This window comes from Lates calcarifer, linkage group LG18 (genome assembly GCF_001640805.2).
Source record: "Lates calcarifer isolate ASB-BC8 linkage group LG18, TLL_Latcal_v3, whole genome shotgun sequence".
Classification (NCBI taxonomy): Eukaryota; Metazoa; Chordata; class Actinopteri; family Centropomidae; genus Lates; species Lates calcarifer.
This window is the reverse complement of record NC_066850.1, coordinates 10,000,770-10,015,835: the sequence shown is the minus strand read 5'-3', so window position 1 is coordinate 10,015,835 and position 15,066 is coordinate 10,000,770. Positions and strand designations below refer to the sequence as shown.

Here is a 15,066-nt window from a genome sequence, read left to right as displayed (position 1 = left end):
GGGCTTCAACTGTCAAAGTATTTAAGGGCAGAGTGGAATGAGAAAGCAGGCTCTGTCCAAGGCCAATCATGTGTCAGGCAGTAGAGTGGAGGAGCAGAAACCAATTGGCAGAAGAACAGGGAGAGAGAGGAGAGGCAGTTGAGAGACTGGCAGGAGGGGTAAAAAAGACGAATAATAATAGTAAGCTGATCAGGCCAGCGGTCACACGCCTTCTTCTCAGCTGCTGCTTTACATGCTTGTGTCTGGGTTCCTCTTTGTGTGTTTGTGTGCTGTAAATCCACTCTAGGTCCCTTAATCATAATGGGTTAAGCATCACAGCAACACCTCATGTATTGCATGGAAAAGAGAGTGGCTATTGCAATATTCACATTTTTGGGACACGATTGAAACTCAGGAAGCACGTCATATTTGGCACTACTGCACATGTGATCAAGACGCGTCTTGAAAATACCAACTTGACAAAATAATCTGAGCCGCCTGGCAGTCTGGATGGTCCCGTGTTAACATGTGGAGGTATCATATCAAAAGCACCCTGCACCCAAAACTGGGGTGGCAGGGCATGGTGGGGAGGATAGCGGAGAGTTGGGGAGTGTTCATGAGGTGATCTACTCCCAGACGACAGCTGAGCTCTAACCCCGGACAGAAATAGGCCAGCCGCTTTCACTTAGCAGGGGCTGTACAGCCAGAGCATCACTTGACTCTGCTCTTTCAATCCCGGGCCATTATGCTGGCATGATAACAATGGATGTTTGATTGCGCTAACTCAATTCAAATGTGCGGTGACAATGTTATGTCAGATATGTGCAAATGAACAGTGGACTTAGTGTATGATGCAGACACATTTAATTCTGGGATGCGTGTTTCTTTAAGGCCAAATGAGTAGTGACAGCCTAATAAGACAAGGCTATTTGAGTGACCTTGTTTCCTAGAGAAAAGAGGCTAATAATAGGCCAAAATCTGGAGCTGTGGTGAAGCCTGTAGTAGGTTAGCACTAAAAGCTAAGATGAATCATCCCATGCAAGCCGTGGAAAAAAAACATCATCAAGCTTTGTGGGCAAAAATAAATACCATAGTCCAGCCAGACGAAGATGAGCATGTTTTATGTCTTTATACCACTGACCAAGATTGTGGGGGAGCTTGTAATGAAAGAGATTACATGATTACAAATGGGCAGACAGAACATTATGCTAATATTGGTCATTGTATTAATTTCCTCCTGCTTGTACTGGTCATGAAGAATTTCCCTCTTAGCGCAATGGCAGACCAAATCAATCCTAAGTCGTTGTTTTGTGTAAAAACGAATTCCAACGTTTATCTGAAGCTTATTTGAGGCTTCAGCAGCAAAATGAGTCAAACTGACTGGGTGATGTGCATTAGCGTTCATTCAAAGTCGTGTTTGCCACCTGATTAATTTTAGGTGAATATTCATTGTCCTTCTAGTACCAGTCTTGTCTCTGCCTCAGGGAAACATTTGACTTTTTAGCTGCTAAATACTCCACTATGTTCACCAGCTAGTTGCTAACTTTGCCTATGTGCTGTTTGAGCGATTAGCATTCAGCAGGTTCATCTTTTTGCTGAAAGTTAAAATGTGCAGAGCTTAGGGGAAGTATGACGTCAGGTGATGAGTGACCCCTTTCACATGCACAAAGTTTTTTATCTCCTACATTATTTGAAGCCACTGGATCACCTGTTTTAGAGTTCTTGATTTAGCTGTTGAAACCCTCTGCCCTCATTATTTCCATTCACCTTGATGAAAAGAAGCATGAGTGGAAAAACAGAGCCGTGTTCAGTCTTTAAGCCTCTGCCCTATCGGATTTAAATACCACTTACACATTGTGAACTGAACTCAACCCCGCGGATGATCAGGGGGTGTAGGCCCAGTGGGCGCATTCTCCGAGGTCAAAGGTCACAGACCATCCCATTTGTCATGGGCTGGACTTCAAGGCACTTTGTTTCACACTGGGGACAGGTTCATGTTTCAATTAACAGGTGTCATATATCTCATTTCCTAACTGTGCTCATCTCCCACGACCTTTGTGATCCTAAAATCTACAGCAAGTTACAATGGATACTTGCTGGCTACAGTGTTTTCCATGACAACCATCGATCATATTCAGTTTATTTCAAACCTCCATCCAGGGATGAGTTTATATATATGAATTACATTTTTAAAGGCCATTTGAAAACTTATAAGATCCAATTTCCCCATTGTTGTCTTTAAATCAAGAAAATGAGGTCCACCACAGGCCTGAATCACTTACACCAGAACAGCTTTTAACATCCCTCTATTATACAGAAATGATGTGCAGCTCAGATCCATCCACACACTTCACAAAGGAAGCCCTCAAGCACCGGCTTAAAAATAGATAAGTGTTACTTGTGCTACTCTCCCTCTTACAGTGCCACCCACATATGATTATTACCCTTTATGCAGCCATTTGACAGTATTTTCTGCACTAACCTCAGCAGCATTCTGTAGTCGCTAGACTAAAGCGTGCAGGCAAAAAGACATCAAGAATTTATTGCTTCAACCCACGCTGGGACAATCAATTACTGTTCATAAGAGGCAAAACACCATCTACTGCAGGTTTAGTGCAGGGCTGTTTGTCTGAATGAATTTATGCTGTGCATGATGACCAGCAATGAAAGTGATGTATTTTTGCAAGCTGACACCTCATACACATTTTTTTAGTGGGTGTGAAATTCCCAGAAACATAGAGGAAGAATATGTTTCATACTCTCTGAGGTTAGCTGCAATCTCAATTAAAGTCCATTATCATTTTTTATTTGCCTCCACCTCTCTTGGCCATGACGCTATTTCATGCCAACGCAATACATTTGTTTTTTTGCAATGTACAGTAGATGCTAGCCTGATTAGTGAAGCGCTCTCTGTGATGTAGTTTAAATTTAGAGCGCTCTATAAATTAGGTCAAGGCAGTTTTAGTGCCAATATTCACATTCCTCGTCTCCCATGTCCAGAGCGCAGCCAGAGGAATGTAAATGAAGTGCATTTTCAACGCTGTGGACGAGGTCCCAGACGACGTGACACGCTGAGCCACAGCATTTGGGGAAACAGTCAGTTGCAGTGACCCCACGCAGCATTTGATTCAGCCGTGTTATCTGATGGGCACAGGCCTCGCAGCAAGGTGTGGCTGTGTTGCAGCTGACAAGGTGACGACTGACGCTGTTCGTCAAACCTGTCAACAGCCCCAGTCTGCCCTTACCTGAGCTGGGGGGGGGGCAGAAGAGTGCAGGAGGGGGTGTTGGGTTGTAGAGTCTTCCTAACCCCCTCAAAACACCTTGGCTGCTGTCAAATGGACCATCCTTTGCAATAGGAAAGGAGATAATGCCGTTCCACAATTCCTTGTAGCAGCAACATTCAAAGAGACCCACGTCAATAATCTTCCATTGCGTAATTATGAATTCTCTTTAACATCTTTTCTCGACCACATGAAATTTTCCATCGGAGTCAAGGAGAAATGGTTGGAACAGGCCAAAATTTTTTTGACTATTCAACTGCAGCCCTAGAGGGTGACCTTCCCTTCCCATGAGCCTCCGAACGCAGACACAACAGAACACAATTCACCTGTCTCATGGGATTAGCACACTCCAGTTGCAATCCAGTTCTGTCTGTCAAAGCTAGACAGGTGTTTCTGCCTCCTCCCACGTAAAGTACAAATTCTCTCAACGGTTAACGTACCCTAAACTCAGTCTGAACCTTAAAAAAATAGGTACCACTCATGCACCTGTGTGGTATATATGTAGGAGCTAGGAGCTGGTTAGCTTAGCTTAGCTTAGCATAAAGACTGGAAACAGGTGAAACAGTTGGCCTGGCTTTTGTTTAAAGGTAAAAAAAAATACAGTTAACATGTTATATGTGGTGTAAAAATGTGAAATTGCACTTTTATGGAGGTTAATATGGTGAATTGTTGTTTTTAGGCTAAGCTTAGCTAAGCTAACCACCGGCTACTTTGGCAAGCTAACTGGCTGCTAGCTCCATGGCGCCAATCTTCTCATTTAATAAAATGTCAAACTATTTCTTCAAATATCATCACTTTGAAGGTCGAAACTGGTTTTCCAGAAGAAGACCGAATTAATGCTGACAAGTTGGCAAAGCTCTGATTTTGAACTGTTGATTGTACTTTGTATTATTACACAACAGAGCTGAAGATGTAAGTAAAGCAAAACACGTCCCTTCTCTGGAGCAGCCCAAAAAAGTCCAGTCTGACAGATGAATAAACACAAACAAACATGACATGAAAAGCGGGCAGGAAGTGTAACCCAAGATAAACAATCAGATTTATTTTGAAAGCCTGCGTGACATCATCATAACAACCTCCAGCGGTGGGCTGGCGCTAAAAATAGCCAGGATGTCAAAGCGCTGGTACATATATGTCCATGAAGTGTGCAGAGAACATTCCCCAGATAACAGCAGATGTCTCGTAGATTGGAGCCTGGTGAAGAGCTCGCCCACAAACGCCTGTTGCATCTCACTCCAGGCCCTGGAAGCTCACCTGGGAAAGGCCAGCAAATGCGAAGGCCCCAAAAAAGTGATTGTGTGAGGGGGTTAAGGGGAAGGGGGTGGGGGCAATTAGGATCTGTTTTGGCCTTGCACACATTGTGTACATGAAGTGGTTCTTGACCCATGTTGCAGAGGCTGTGGTGGAAAAAATTAGTCAGGCTTGGTCAAGACAGAAAAGCCAGCAGCTGCATGTTAAGACATTCACTATTTATTGTCCTTGGGACATTCTGATTGGTCAGAGCTACCAGGCTGTAGCAGGTATGAGAAAAGAGGTTAAATAAAATGGTTTCACTATTAGCCAAGCACAACTTACAAAAGACTACTTCTGCATCTCTTGTTGCTGTCGTGATATTACATTTCCTCCATTTCTGCTTTTCCTCTGTGAACAAAGGGAACTTTGCCGCAGTTCTCCAAATTGCTAGTAACACCTAATTTTGAAAAAGTACCCACTTCAAGCAGACTAGATGAGTACAACAAGGCAGAATAACTCCCAATCTGGGAAATCCTATCTTTCATAACAAGCCTTTCCAGCTTCTGATGGATGGAAGCCTTATTTCAGCTCAATGAAGTCATCAGTGTCGTGTGTTGCTCTGATGTGCATGATGAGTTTGGCCAAAGCCTGGCTCTGCTCCTGCTGCCGGGCTTCTCCACTGCTGTTGAGGGAGGAAAAAAACATGAGAGGGGGGGGGGGGGGGGGAGCGAGAGAGAGAGAGAGGAAAGAGTCCACGACATCATCTCTCCAGGCCTTTTAAGGAGCTCTCCAGTGGAGGGCTGAGAGCGCTGGCCCACTTTCCCATCAGAGCTTCCCAGCCTTGTCTCCTCTCCCCCTGGGAGCCTGGAACACAGAGTGACTGAACACAGACTTATAGACACATCAGGAAACACAATATGGATATAATACACTTTAAAAACATACCAAAAATACCCCAACAAACTGATAATATGCTCTGAGACAGCGAAGAAAAACTACACGAAACACAAGACACCAACATCATTTGTCATGTGTGCTTATGAGAGAATTAGAAGTTTTAACATGTACTTACTATGTTGTCAAGGGCACACTTTATCATCTTTTGGACATTTTAATATCTGTGCAGGCACAAGCAGAGTGAGGGAGAGAAGTGAGGGGATGCTAGTTGCTGGTAGCGATCGTATTCATCATTGTATTTCCAGATGTTGTCAAGGGCCAAAGCAGGCTGGAGTTCAGTGTTCAACAGCCCATCAGATAGAGTCAGTGAAGAGAGGAGGCGAGGGAAAAAAGGAGGAAGGATAAAAGAGGAGGAATAAAGACGGCTTTGGTGTGGTGGCGACCCTCTCGCTGGTTGTGTCGCTGCCGATGTCAGCCAGACCCTACATGGCCCCGTTCTCACCCCACTGCCACTGCCTGATGCATGAACCCTGACCAGAGTCAACTCACACACACACACACGCACATTCAGACACACACTCATACAGAGAGAGGATGATGGAGGAGAATAAGTAGGGGGAGACCAAGAGCGAGATGGAACAAGGAGGGTGATGCAGCAGATTGTGTGGGTGAGTGTGTGTGTGTGTGTGTGTGTGTGTGTGTGTGTGTGAGTGATCGGGGGGAAGTACCGGTGCATGTGTGTGACAGCACAGACAAACCGCGAGTGAAAGGCTGTTATGTTGGCAAGTTTGGCCCTGCTCGACTGCCAGATCAGCTTCATGAATCCAACGTTTCAAGTGCAGCTCTGAGCTCCTCAACCTGCTCTGTAAACAATAACCCCGCTTAAATACATAATGAGGCTTTTTGAGTCAGCTGGATGGAATAATTTTGTTTTCTTGAACCACATCTGGTGGTATATGATAGCCCATTTAGTCCAAATAAAGCCAGAGAATTTGAAGAACTGCCCTTTAAAAAAAATTTAAAATAAAAAATTACCTGAAATATAACAAGACTGAAAATTCTGAGTGCTGGTCATTGTAATTCTTACATGAAGCTTACAATAAAAACAGCAGTACAATATGGAGTAATAAAACTTTATTTTTATTGCAACAGTTGAAGAATCTGTGACTGAGGTGAGGGAATTTTGTTTATACTACAAAATAAAATTAACACAGCTCCAGAGTTTTCTTTAATATTTTGATAAAGCAAAGTTCTGTGCCACATTTCAACTGTTTCAGTTTCAGTTTCAACTGTTTCAGTTGAAATGTAGCACTGGTGCTGTTTTACTTAAGCACTAGAAATAATCAAAAATTAAAGCACAAGATTAAGCTCTTATTCACATTAGCATTTGTTATATGTCAAAAACTTAATGTACCTTAATGTAATGCAATAGAATCCATGCACTGATGGCTGATATGTGAAACAGAATTGAAAACAGTTACATATACATACAGTAACACATATTTTGCCAGATGTAGTTAAAGCACCATCCAACACACTTAATCAGCTAATTAACTTGCTCATGTTGCCTCCCCATAACAACGCAGTACATGGTTTCAACACATTTTCCTCTGTGAATTTGGCAGATGTTTTGTCTAATTAATTACACAAGAGACTAATGTAAATCAGTCACATTAGTGAAACAAGTCAAAGAAAAGTGCTTGAAAAAGAACAATTACACAGCCTTTAGGATATTTGGATCCAGCGCTACTATTTGGGTGAAACATTGCATTCTGGGAGGAGAGACAATATGTCCGCTGCATGACTGAGCCCCGATTCACTTCTGCGTTATCCCACGCCCCAACTTCAAGGCCAGATGGAAGTTGACAGAGCATGGGACAGCTGCAAGGTCTATTGCTATGTGGTAAATGCGTGCTGAAATAGCCAAATTAATGGAAGGGGCTCAAGTCCAAACTGGGGTTCAATACCAGGCTACATTTTAGTGTTATGAGCTGTCATCCAGTCAGGCAGACATCAATATTTACTGCTGCCATGGCACAGCAACAGGCGAAAAAAAGGGGTAGTGGCAGCCATTTTGGTACTCTAACTTCCAAGGATGATTTTATGCCGGTTTTGGGACATCCCCCCTTTTTTGTGGCACATTAAAGGACCATCTTTGAATTGTTCTTTCTTACTAAGAGGCCTGAAAGTGTCAGAAACAGCATCCCTTATTAATTAGAAAATTACAGATTTTATTATTTTTAGTATCTTGGTATTTGAATGTTTCACAGGAACATGGTGAGTTAGAGCTAGCTATTTATTGAACCTCGCACAAGGATATAAAAGGCAAGACCTGTTGCCTTGAATCATATTTCTCTTAACTTGCAGATTCATGGGCCTAACAGCTGCTTTTCAGGATAGTCCGTTTTCTGCCTCATGAGCTGAAAAGAGCTTTTCCTTGTTGCCATGGCGATCGCACTTCTGTATACCTTACAAAACCTTATGCGCCCCCGTCGGCCCCTCCGCCTCCCAGTTTCAGCAGATCTTCTCCTTCTGCTCAGGGAAACTTCAATTACCAGCAACACTTTTTCAACCACCGCAAGGCCTATTATGGTCAAATGAGACGTTATGGTCGGCCCGGGAGCAGCATCTCCTCCCCTGTAAATCTGAGAGCGTTGTCTCATGCTCAGGGTGCTGTGACAAGACAAGGTCAAGGGGTTGCGCCTCCAGGTGATGTGTTTCCATAAGGCCGTGGAGAGGAACTGCACATATATGGTGTGGTCTTTATTTATTGCCAGCTCTTTTACTGGATGACTGCAGACTCTCCTCCTTCTGCAAGTTCTGCACCTCTTCTAAAGCAACAAAGCTCAGCGTTTGCCTCTTTAAAAAATGTGGGATTTAAGACAGGGTGGGATTCTTGTACCCTCTAAGAACATTCTGATTTTATATACTATATATAAACAGAATAAGTTATAATGTGACTGTGTGGGGTTACAAGTCCTGAGTAGAATATGTGCTGAAATACCTCTGCCCAAAGCAGTAATGTGAGAGCATTTAACTTCAAATGGTTGAGCGGTCTGGACATTGTAAGATGAACTTGACAGTTAGCAACACAAAAGGATTGTATGCTTTAGCTGGCTGCCGAACAGAGCAGGAAATCAGGGACGATTCAGCAGCCTTAACATGTTTCCTATGCAGACGGTGATGGGGGGGCTAGTGACCCATAACACTAACATGGGTTTATCTGAAAACTTATCATCCAGCCTGGGGTCCCCACACAGAGCTTCCTCTGTCTGCCTGCCTCTGGTGTAGATGTTGGCACTCTTGGTCGAGAGCTACATCCCTAAAATGTATCTGTTGGCTAATAAACTCCTTGACTTGTCACGCATAAACTGGGAGGGAAGGGGCAATGAAAAGAGAGAGTGCTCTATAGAAAAGAACTGATTGGGTTCTGGTTCTTCATTTAATGACTCGTCACTGGAGCAGGCTCCATTTGTCATTAGGGAACATTAGGGAAATGGTCCAAACACCCACTGTGTGTCTTCATTCATTTCAATACCAACCTTTCCTCATTACTCTGCTCCCACTTTACATCTGAGGGAAAGCAGCCTCATGAATTTAGAGCACCAAACAACACATAGTTAGCAATGAGCCAGTAAACATAGCAGGGCACTTAGCTGCTAAAGAACCATATATTTCCTATTTCAAATTAGTGGAGACCATAACAAAGCTGCATGAGGAGTGGCTTGAAATACAGCTCCAAAGGTTGCTCTGTGTATGCTTGATGCATCATTAGCTAGCTGTTGCTAATATGTTTCCCATAACTTTAGAATGTGTTAATCTTGTGTTGGTTTGTTCTGCTGCCCTCAAATGGCCAAAAAGTGAATTAATGCTACTTAAAAAGATATTAGCCACTATGTCCGTCAAACTTGAGTGTGGCCTTTGATAATCACAGACATAACCAAAGGGTTGTGTTTAGATTCAAACGAAAATGTGGTTACCATGGTGACAACAAGCTCCAGTATAGAATAAACAGAGGAGTCTTTGTCGATTTTCTCGACAACCACTCATCCAAAAAAACTTCTCAGTTGACAGCGCACTTCCTTGGGTCCTCAGCAATACACCCACAAAGTCTGAAGTCAATTGAATGGACACAAAGTTTAATTTGAAATGTTTATAGATCTGTGCTGTAAAAAAAGGGAGGCAACACTGTGGAAGAACATGGGTGAATGTCATAAAACTTTAAAACTCTCCTCCGAATCTCAACTCTCCACAAATGAAGCTCCATGCACACCACAATGGCTTGAGAGTGACTAGTGACTGGAAACAGCAAAATTCATCATCCGTCTAGGAACGGCTCATCAGCAGGCAGCCCTGAGGGGAGTATGCATTCCCTCTGACAATAAAAGAAGCCAGGTGCCTGTTCACCCGTGGCTGACACTATAAACACCACTCTCGCTGCAGTAAATGTCAGGCATAGGTAGGCACTGCACACCGCACACAGCTCACGTCACTGTATACAGATTCCCAAGATGCTATCTATCTTCAGTCCCTCTCTGACCCAAGAAGGGCCCCTGCTTCTTCCCTCCTTTAAGGGTAAGACTTAAAGTGCCTTGATGCTGACACTTTTTTCTCGTCTCTGGTGTCAGCCTGCAGGATGTGCGTACTTGAGAGTCTTGACAAGTGTCCCTCTCAAGACTCTAGAGAAGGCGCCTGGTACAATTTTTCACCCTCACGTCAATCCGGTTGAGTCAATTACCACAAAGACTCTATTTGTTTTTGTCAACTGCACATCCATGGTGAATCATGAGAAAGCAGAGCGGGGACCATCTGACGCCAGTTTCCTCCCACAAACTGTAGGGTCTAGTTTGGTCACATCAACACTGTCCAACATTGTGGTCAGATCAAAGACTGTCTCTTGTGTAGGACTATGGTTTGATATTCGATGTCCAAAAAGATCCCCACTTCCTTTTTCCCATGTCACGTCCCATTCCCATACCCTGACCCTCAGCTCCTCAGCCCCAAGCAGCGCTGAACCACATGATCTCTGTGGTCAGTCTCACCACAAGCTTAAAAACTAGGTTTGATGAAACCAAGCTGCAGTGAGTTTGTGTAGTTTGATGTAAGCTGTCGGGCGTTAATGCCAGGCAAATTAATGCTCTGCAGTGATCTCTGCCAGACAGCCTCTGGTTGATGATACAACCTTGCCCCCAGCTGAGGTAGCAATGATGTCACACTTGAAATTGTGTTATTCAGTTTTCCAACACCAGAGGGTGCTGCTGTTCAGGGCTTTAAAAAAGTGGACAAGGAGGAGACATGCCGAAACAGTAAGTACAGGCTTGCACTATGAAATCATTTTTTATAAGTTGTAAATCACAATTTCAAGAAGAATCCATGACAGATTCCTAAAAAATGTTTTGCTACTGTATTCTGTACTCTTGGCAGCAGAACAGTGCCACTTCTTCTTCTTCTGGTTTTGTTGTTTAGACTTCTTTTCCTCCTTTGAACATACAATCAGTCTTTCCAAGTAGTACATAGAAAAAAACCCACACTCTGCTGTGTTTCCAGATGTTTCCAGGTTTTCACAGTTTAACCACAGTCTGCTCCTTACACAAGTTTGACTGGAAGACAGCATCAGAGTACAAGGGAATCCGTTTTAAATGGCCCTTTCCTATTGTGGGGTTTGTGTAATGATGTTTTATGAATTGTTTTGACATCCCTCTATTGCTACCATAATAAAAGAGGCTCAAGTAACAACTCAAAGAGCAAACCGCTCTTCCATGATGTGCAAAATAATTATCATGTTTGAAAGTTAAATTCTGTTAAGATGAGAAACTGATGTGAGTCTACAGACCTTTTTCACTGCAGACATTTTGACTTGTCACAGCAGGAAAGGCCCACACAGAACTAATAACATCAATTACAGCTCAGTTTCATTTAAATGTCTCTACACCACTGAGCCATCGAGTACAAATGGGACGCAGTCATTACACCTGCCATCCTTTAATGGCACACTGAAATTTCCATAGAAATTAATTCCTCCAGCTGTGTCACCAACACACATCCCTCATAATTCTGGAAAGCAGTTGTTTCAAATAGATACAACTGAGCTACTGAGACAAACTTTATGTTTCGGTCGGGTACAGAAGATTGTGGAACACATTTTAAACATACAGCAGATCCAGGACACCAAATCTCATATTGGCTGGTTGAATCATTACCCAAATTGTTTAACAAGAAATGTCGTTTAAGTAAATTATATAATGTTTATTTGCTAACGACACGACCTGTATGAGCCACACAAAAGTAACGCGAGTGACACTGCTGCATGATAATTTCAAAGCTTTACAGTATGAAAGCTGTTCAAATAAGCTCATAGGGATAGCAAATGTGATCACGTCGTTGCGTACAAGCACATAGGTGAATGGACTCACATCTATCCCTACTGACAGCTGCTATCATGTAAAATGGAGGTAGAGCGAGAGCAACTGTCGTAAACCCTACCACCAAGCACGTCTGAAGTCGTGCAACAGCCCCTGATGTTCGGCGTTTGCAACCCCGTCGTTCTTTCCTTACGGCAGCCTTCTATACCCCGGTATGACTTCAGCCTGGTCCGCTTAAATAGATTAAATTATACTTATTCACTGGGTTCTAATGTAACAATCTTTCCTCATTTGTTTTAGAAACATGCCAGCTAAAGGCCCTCTGCAGTCTGTCCAGGTTTTTGGACGTAAAGTAAGTAAATATAGAAATTATTCTACATGTGGTGTTGTGGCCACACTGTCTTGCTAGCGCACATTAGCAAATCTAGCTAACGTGAAGTGGTGGTGTGTCGTTGTTTTACAGCGATATACTCCTGTAGCTAAACCTATGTTGGTCAATATAGCTGTAAAACATACTGAAGCTTTGTGTGATTATCTGTTGTTGTCACACAACATTGCAAAGCTCCTGTTAGATTGTTACTAGTTTAGCCATGTAACCTAGCTTACTTAGCTAGCCTGGTTGCTAGCAGTGGTCTGTGATTCTAGAGTGACAACGTTAATGTTAACTCGCATGTTTCCTCGCGCAATCAAACACTAATATTTCTAGTTAAGCGAAAAGACTAGTCATTTGAATCCATCACACATTCAGAGCAATTGTGAGTAACAATCAATAAATGCTTGAATTGCCGGTAGATCAGGCTGATGCCAGGAGTTTCATTTGTTCAGTGTGTACAAGATAGCTGGTTACATATGTAAATAAATAAAACGGATTTCTTTCTGATGATGTTTCTGTCATAGAAAACCGCCACAGCAGTTGCCCACTGCAAGAGGGGGAATGGCCTGATCAAGGTGAACGGCAGACCCCTGGAGATGGTGGAGCCTGCCACTCTCCAGTACAAGGTGAGAACCTATGATCAAGTTGGACATCAGGGGGGACATGTCTGCCAGGGAGGAGAGAGATGGGACAGTGCCCGTAACAGCTGTAACTGAACGAGACAGTGAGATGAGGAAGGGCAGCATGATCAATGTGGGTGATGTTTGTGAGCCAGTCCTTGCCTGACATTATGCATGTCAAGGCAGTGTTAAAGTGGAAGGTGATTTCTCTTTCATCTGGCAGTGGACAGTTATGTTTGACTACACTGATCAAGGGTAAGGAGTGTGCTTTATTGGAGATAAAGGCAGAGGTCTAGCTATAGAACAGTGTCCATGCTGCTTTTGTAATTTGCATTTACACTTTTAAAGATCCTTTTTAATGTTTTCCAACACACTTTGAAACCTTCTGATATTCTGCTCGGCATGTGTGGTTTTAATCAGCTGTTAAAACTACAGTTTTTCTGTTGTATCAAGTCATTCTTGAACTTGAGTGTTCTTTTGAGGTAAATGTTAACATCATTATGTTCCTGTGCAGCTTCTGGAGCCAGTGCTGTTGCTGGGTAAGGAGCGTTTTGCTGGGGTTGACATCAGAGTCAGAGTGAAGGGTGGTGGACATGTCGCACAGATCTATGGTAAGCAGACTTTACTTTTTCTCTCTCAGAAGTAGCTGGTTTCTTTATATTTACTAGACACATGTGTGTGTGATTTGGGATGCTTTAATCATGCTTCAAATAATTTTCTTCCAGCTATCCGTCAGGCCATCTCCAAAGCCCTGGTCGCATACTACCAGAAGTGTAAGTATGAGAAGCAGGACAACCCATCAGTACAAAGACACTTCTGTTATTTATACATGAGCATTACATGTGTGGGCTGTGAGGTCCAAAGGTACAGATGTTGAAAATGTTTTTTTGGGTAGTGGTTCATTTTATACTCAAGTTGTATTTTACACCAGTAGATGCATGCAGTGACACTGGTGCGTGCACATAAACTGAGGCTACACATCTAGCCGACATCCCAGATATCTGCTAGTTTTGTAAAGACAGGCATAAACAGCAAATGGGGCTAATCTGCCAGAGTCGCAACACTTTGACAATTTGCTGTACTGTGAAAGGTGAAATATCTGACTGGTTCAACTGCGTTTATGAATTGGTGATCAGTGATCTCATATTGCTGTGATTTTTCTGAGCAGCAGTTCATGTGATCCTAGTGGAGAAAAGTTTTTGAAGGACCCAGTATGCAGGTCCATTACACATATCTATCCGGAGCACAGGGTGTGTAAAGTGTCAAACTAATTGTCAATAATATTAATATGCAGATTCAATATGAAAGATACAGCATGTGGCTGATGAACTCTACAAGATTAAAACAGTCCAGTGATACTCGGTGTCGTGCTACTCCCATAGTCTGTTTTCTAAACAGTATTACTGACAGTAAATGAGACTAACACGAGCCCACCTATGAGCTTATGAGGAACTCGCAAAATAGCCTGTGTCTTCATCTTCCTGCAGATGTGGATGAGGCCTCCAAGAAGGAGATCAAGGACATCCTGATCCAGTACGACAGGACCCTGCTGGTTGCCGACCCACGTCGCTGCGAGTCCAAGAAGTTCGGTGGACCTGGAGCCCGTGCCCGCTACCAGAAGTCCTACCGTTAATCGTTCTGTACATTTTCATAATAAATTGGAGGAACAAAGAATTGCACTTGTCATTTTATTTATTCATAAAACTGAGCAGGGGACATGTTCACACCCTGTTGTTTCAATAGGCAGGAGTGAGTTGAAATTGCTGGACTCAACAAGTACTATACACTCAGTCAGTTAGCCTAAAAAGACATGCACCTGAAAGAAAACTATGCATTTCTCTGGCACTGTGTTGTGAGTCCTCAGAAATGAACACTGACTATTATTTAGGGGAATTATAATGTAAGTTTATAACACTAATTTGTGGTTGTCAGTTACTGTCAGCCTATGTGCAGTGTGCAGGGGCTCTACTATGCTTCAGTTACTTCTAATTATTAAAAAAGTGAGGAGGAGTTGTCACACCTGAGTGCTGAAACAAGGCCAGTGTAGCTGTTCTTGAACTGAACTTTAACTTTTGACTGCTGATCAGACAAAAAAATACATGAATGAACAACAATGATTGCAATTAACTATAGAATCGTAAATATAATAACTGTATATCACTGAGACATTTTTCTTACACTTTATTTTAGTTTTCTAAAATTAGTGTCTAAGTTTGTGTCAAAGTTAGAGTAATCTTTGTATTTCAGTAAGTCTAGTGATATTTTTCAAGGATAAGAGCAGATGTTTGAAACAAACACAGGCCTTTTCTCACAGCAGGCAG

The 15,066-nt window shown here is 42.8% G+C and overlaps 1 protein-coding gene across 1 annotated transcript; it reads left to right on the top strand.

Annotated features, from left to right (window-relative positions):
* Positions 1-11,858: 11,858 nt before the first annotated feature.
* Positions 11,859-14,419, top strand: rps16 (ribosomal protein S16). Its single transcript, XM_018661942.2, has 6 exons — positions 11,859-11,964; positions 12,053-12,104; positions 12,650-12,751; positions 13,260-13,356; positions 13,471-13,518; positions 14,233-14,419. The coding sequence occupies exons 1-6, from the start codon at positions 11,909-11,911 to the stop codon at positions 14,376-14,378; spliced, it is 501 nt and encodes a 166-aa protein (XP_018517458.1). The 5' UTR covers positions 11,859-11,908; the 3' UTR covers positions 14,379-14,419.
* Positions 14,420-15,066: the final 647 nt, after the last annotated feature.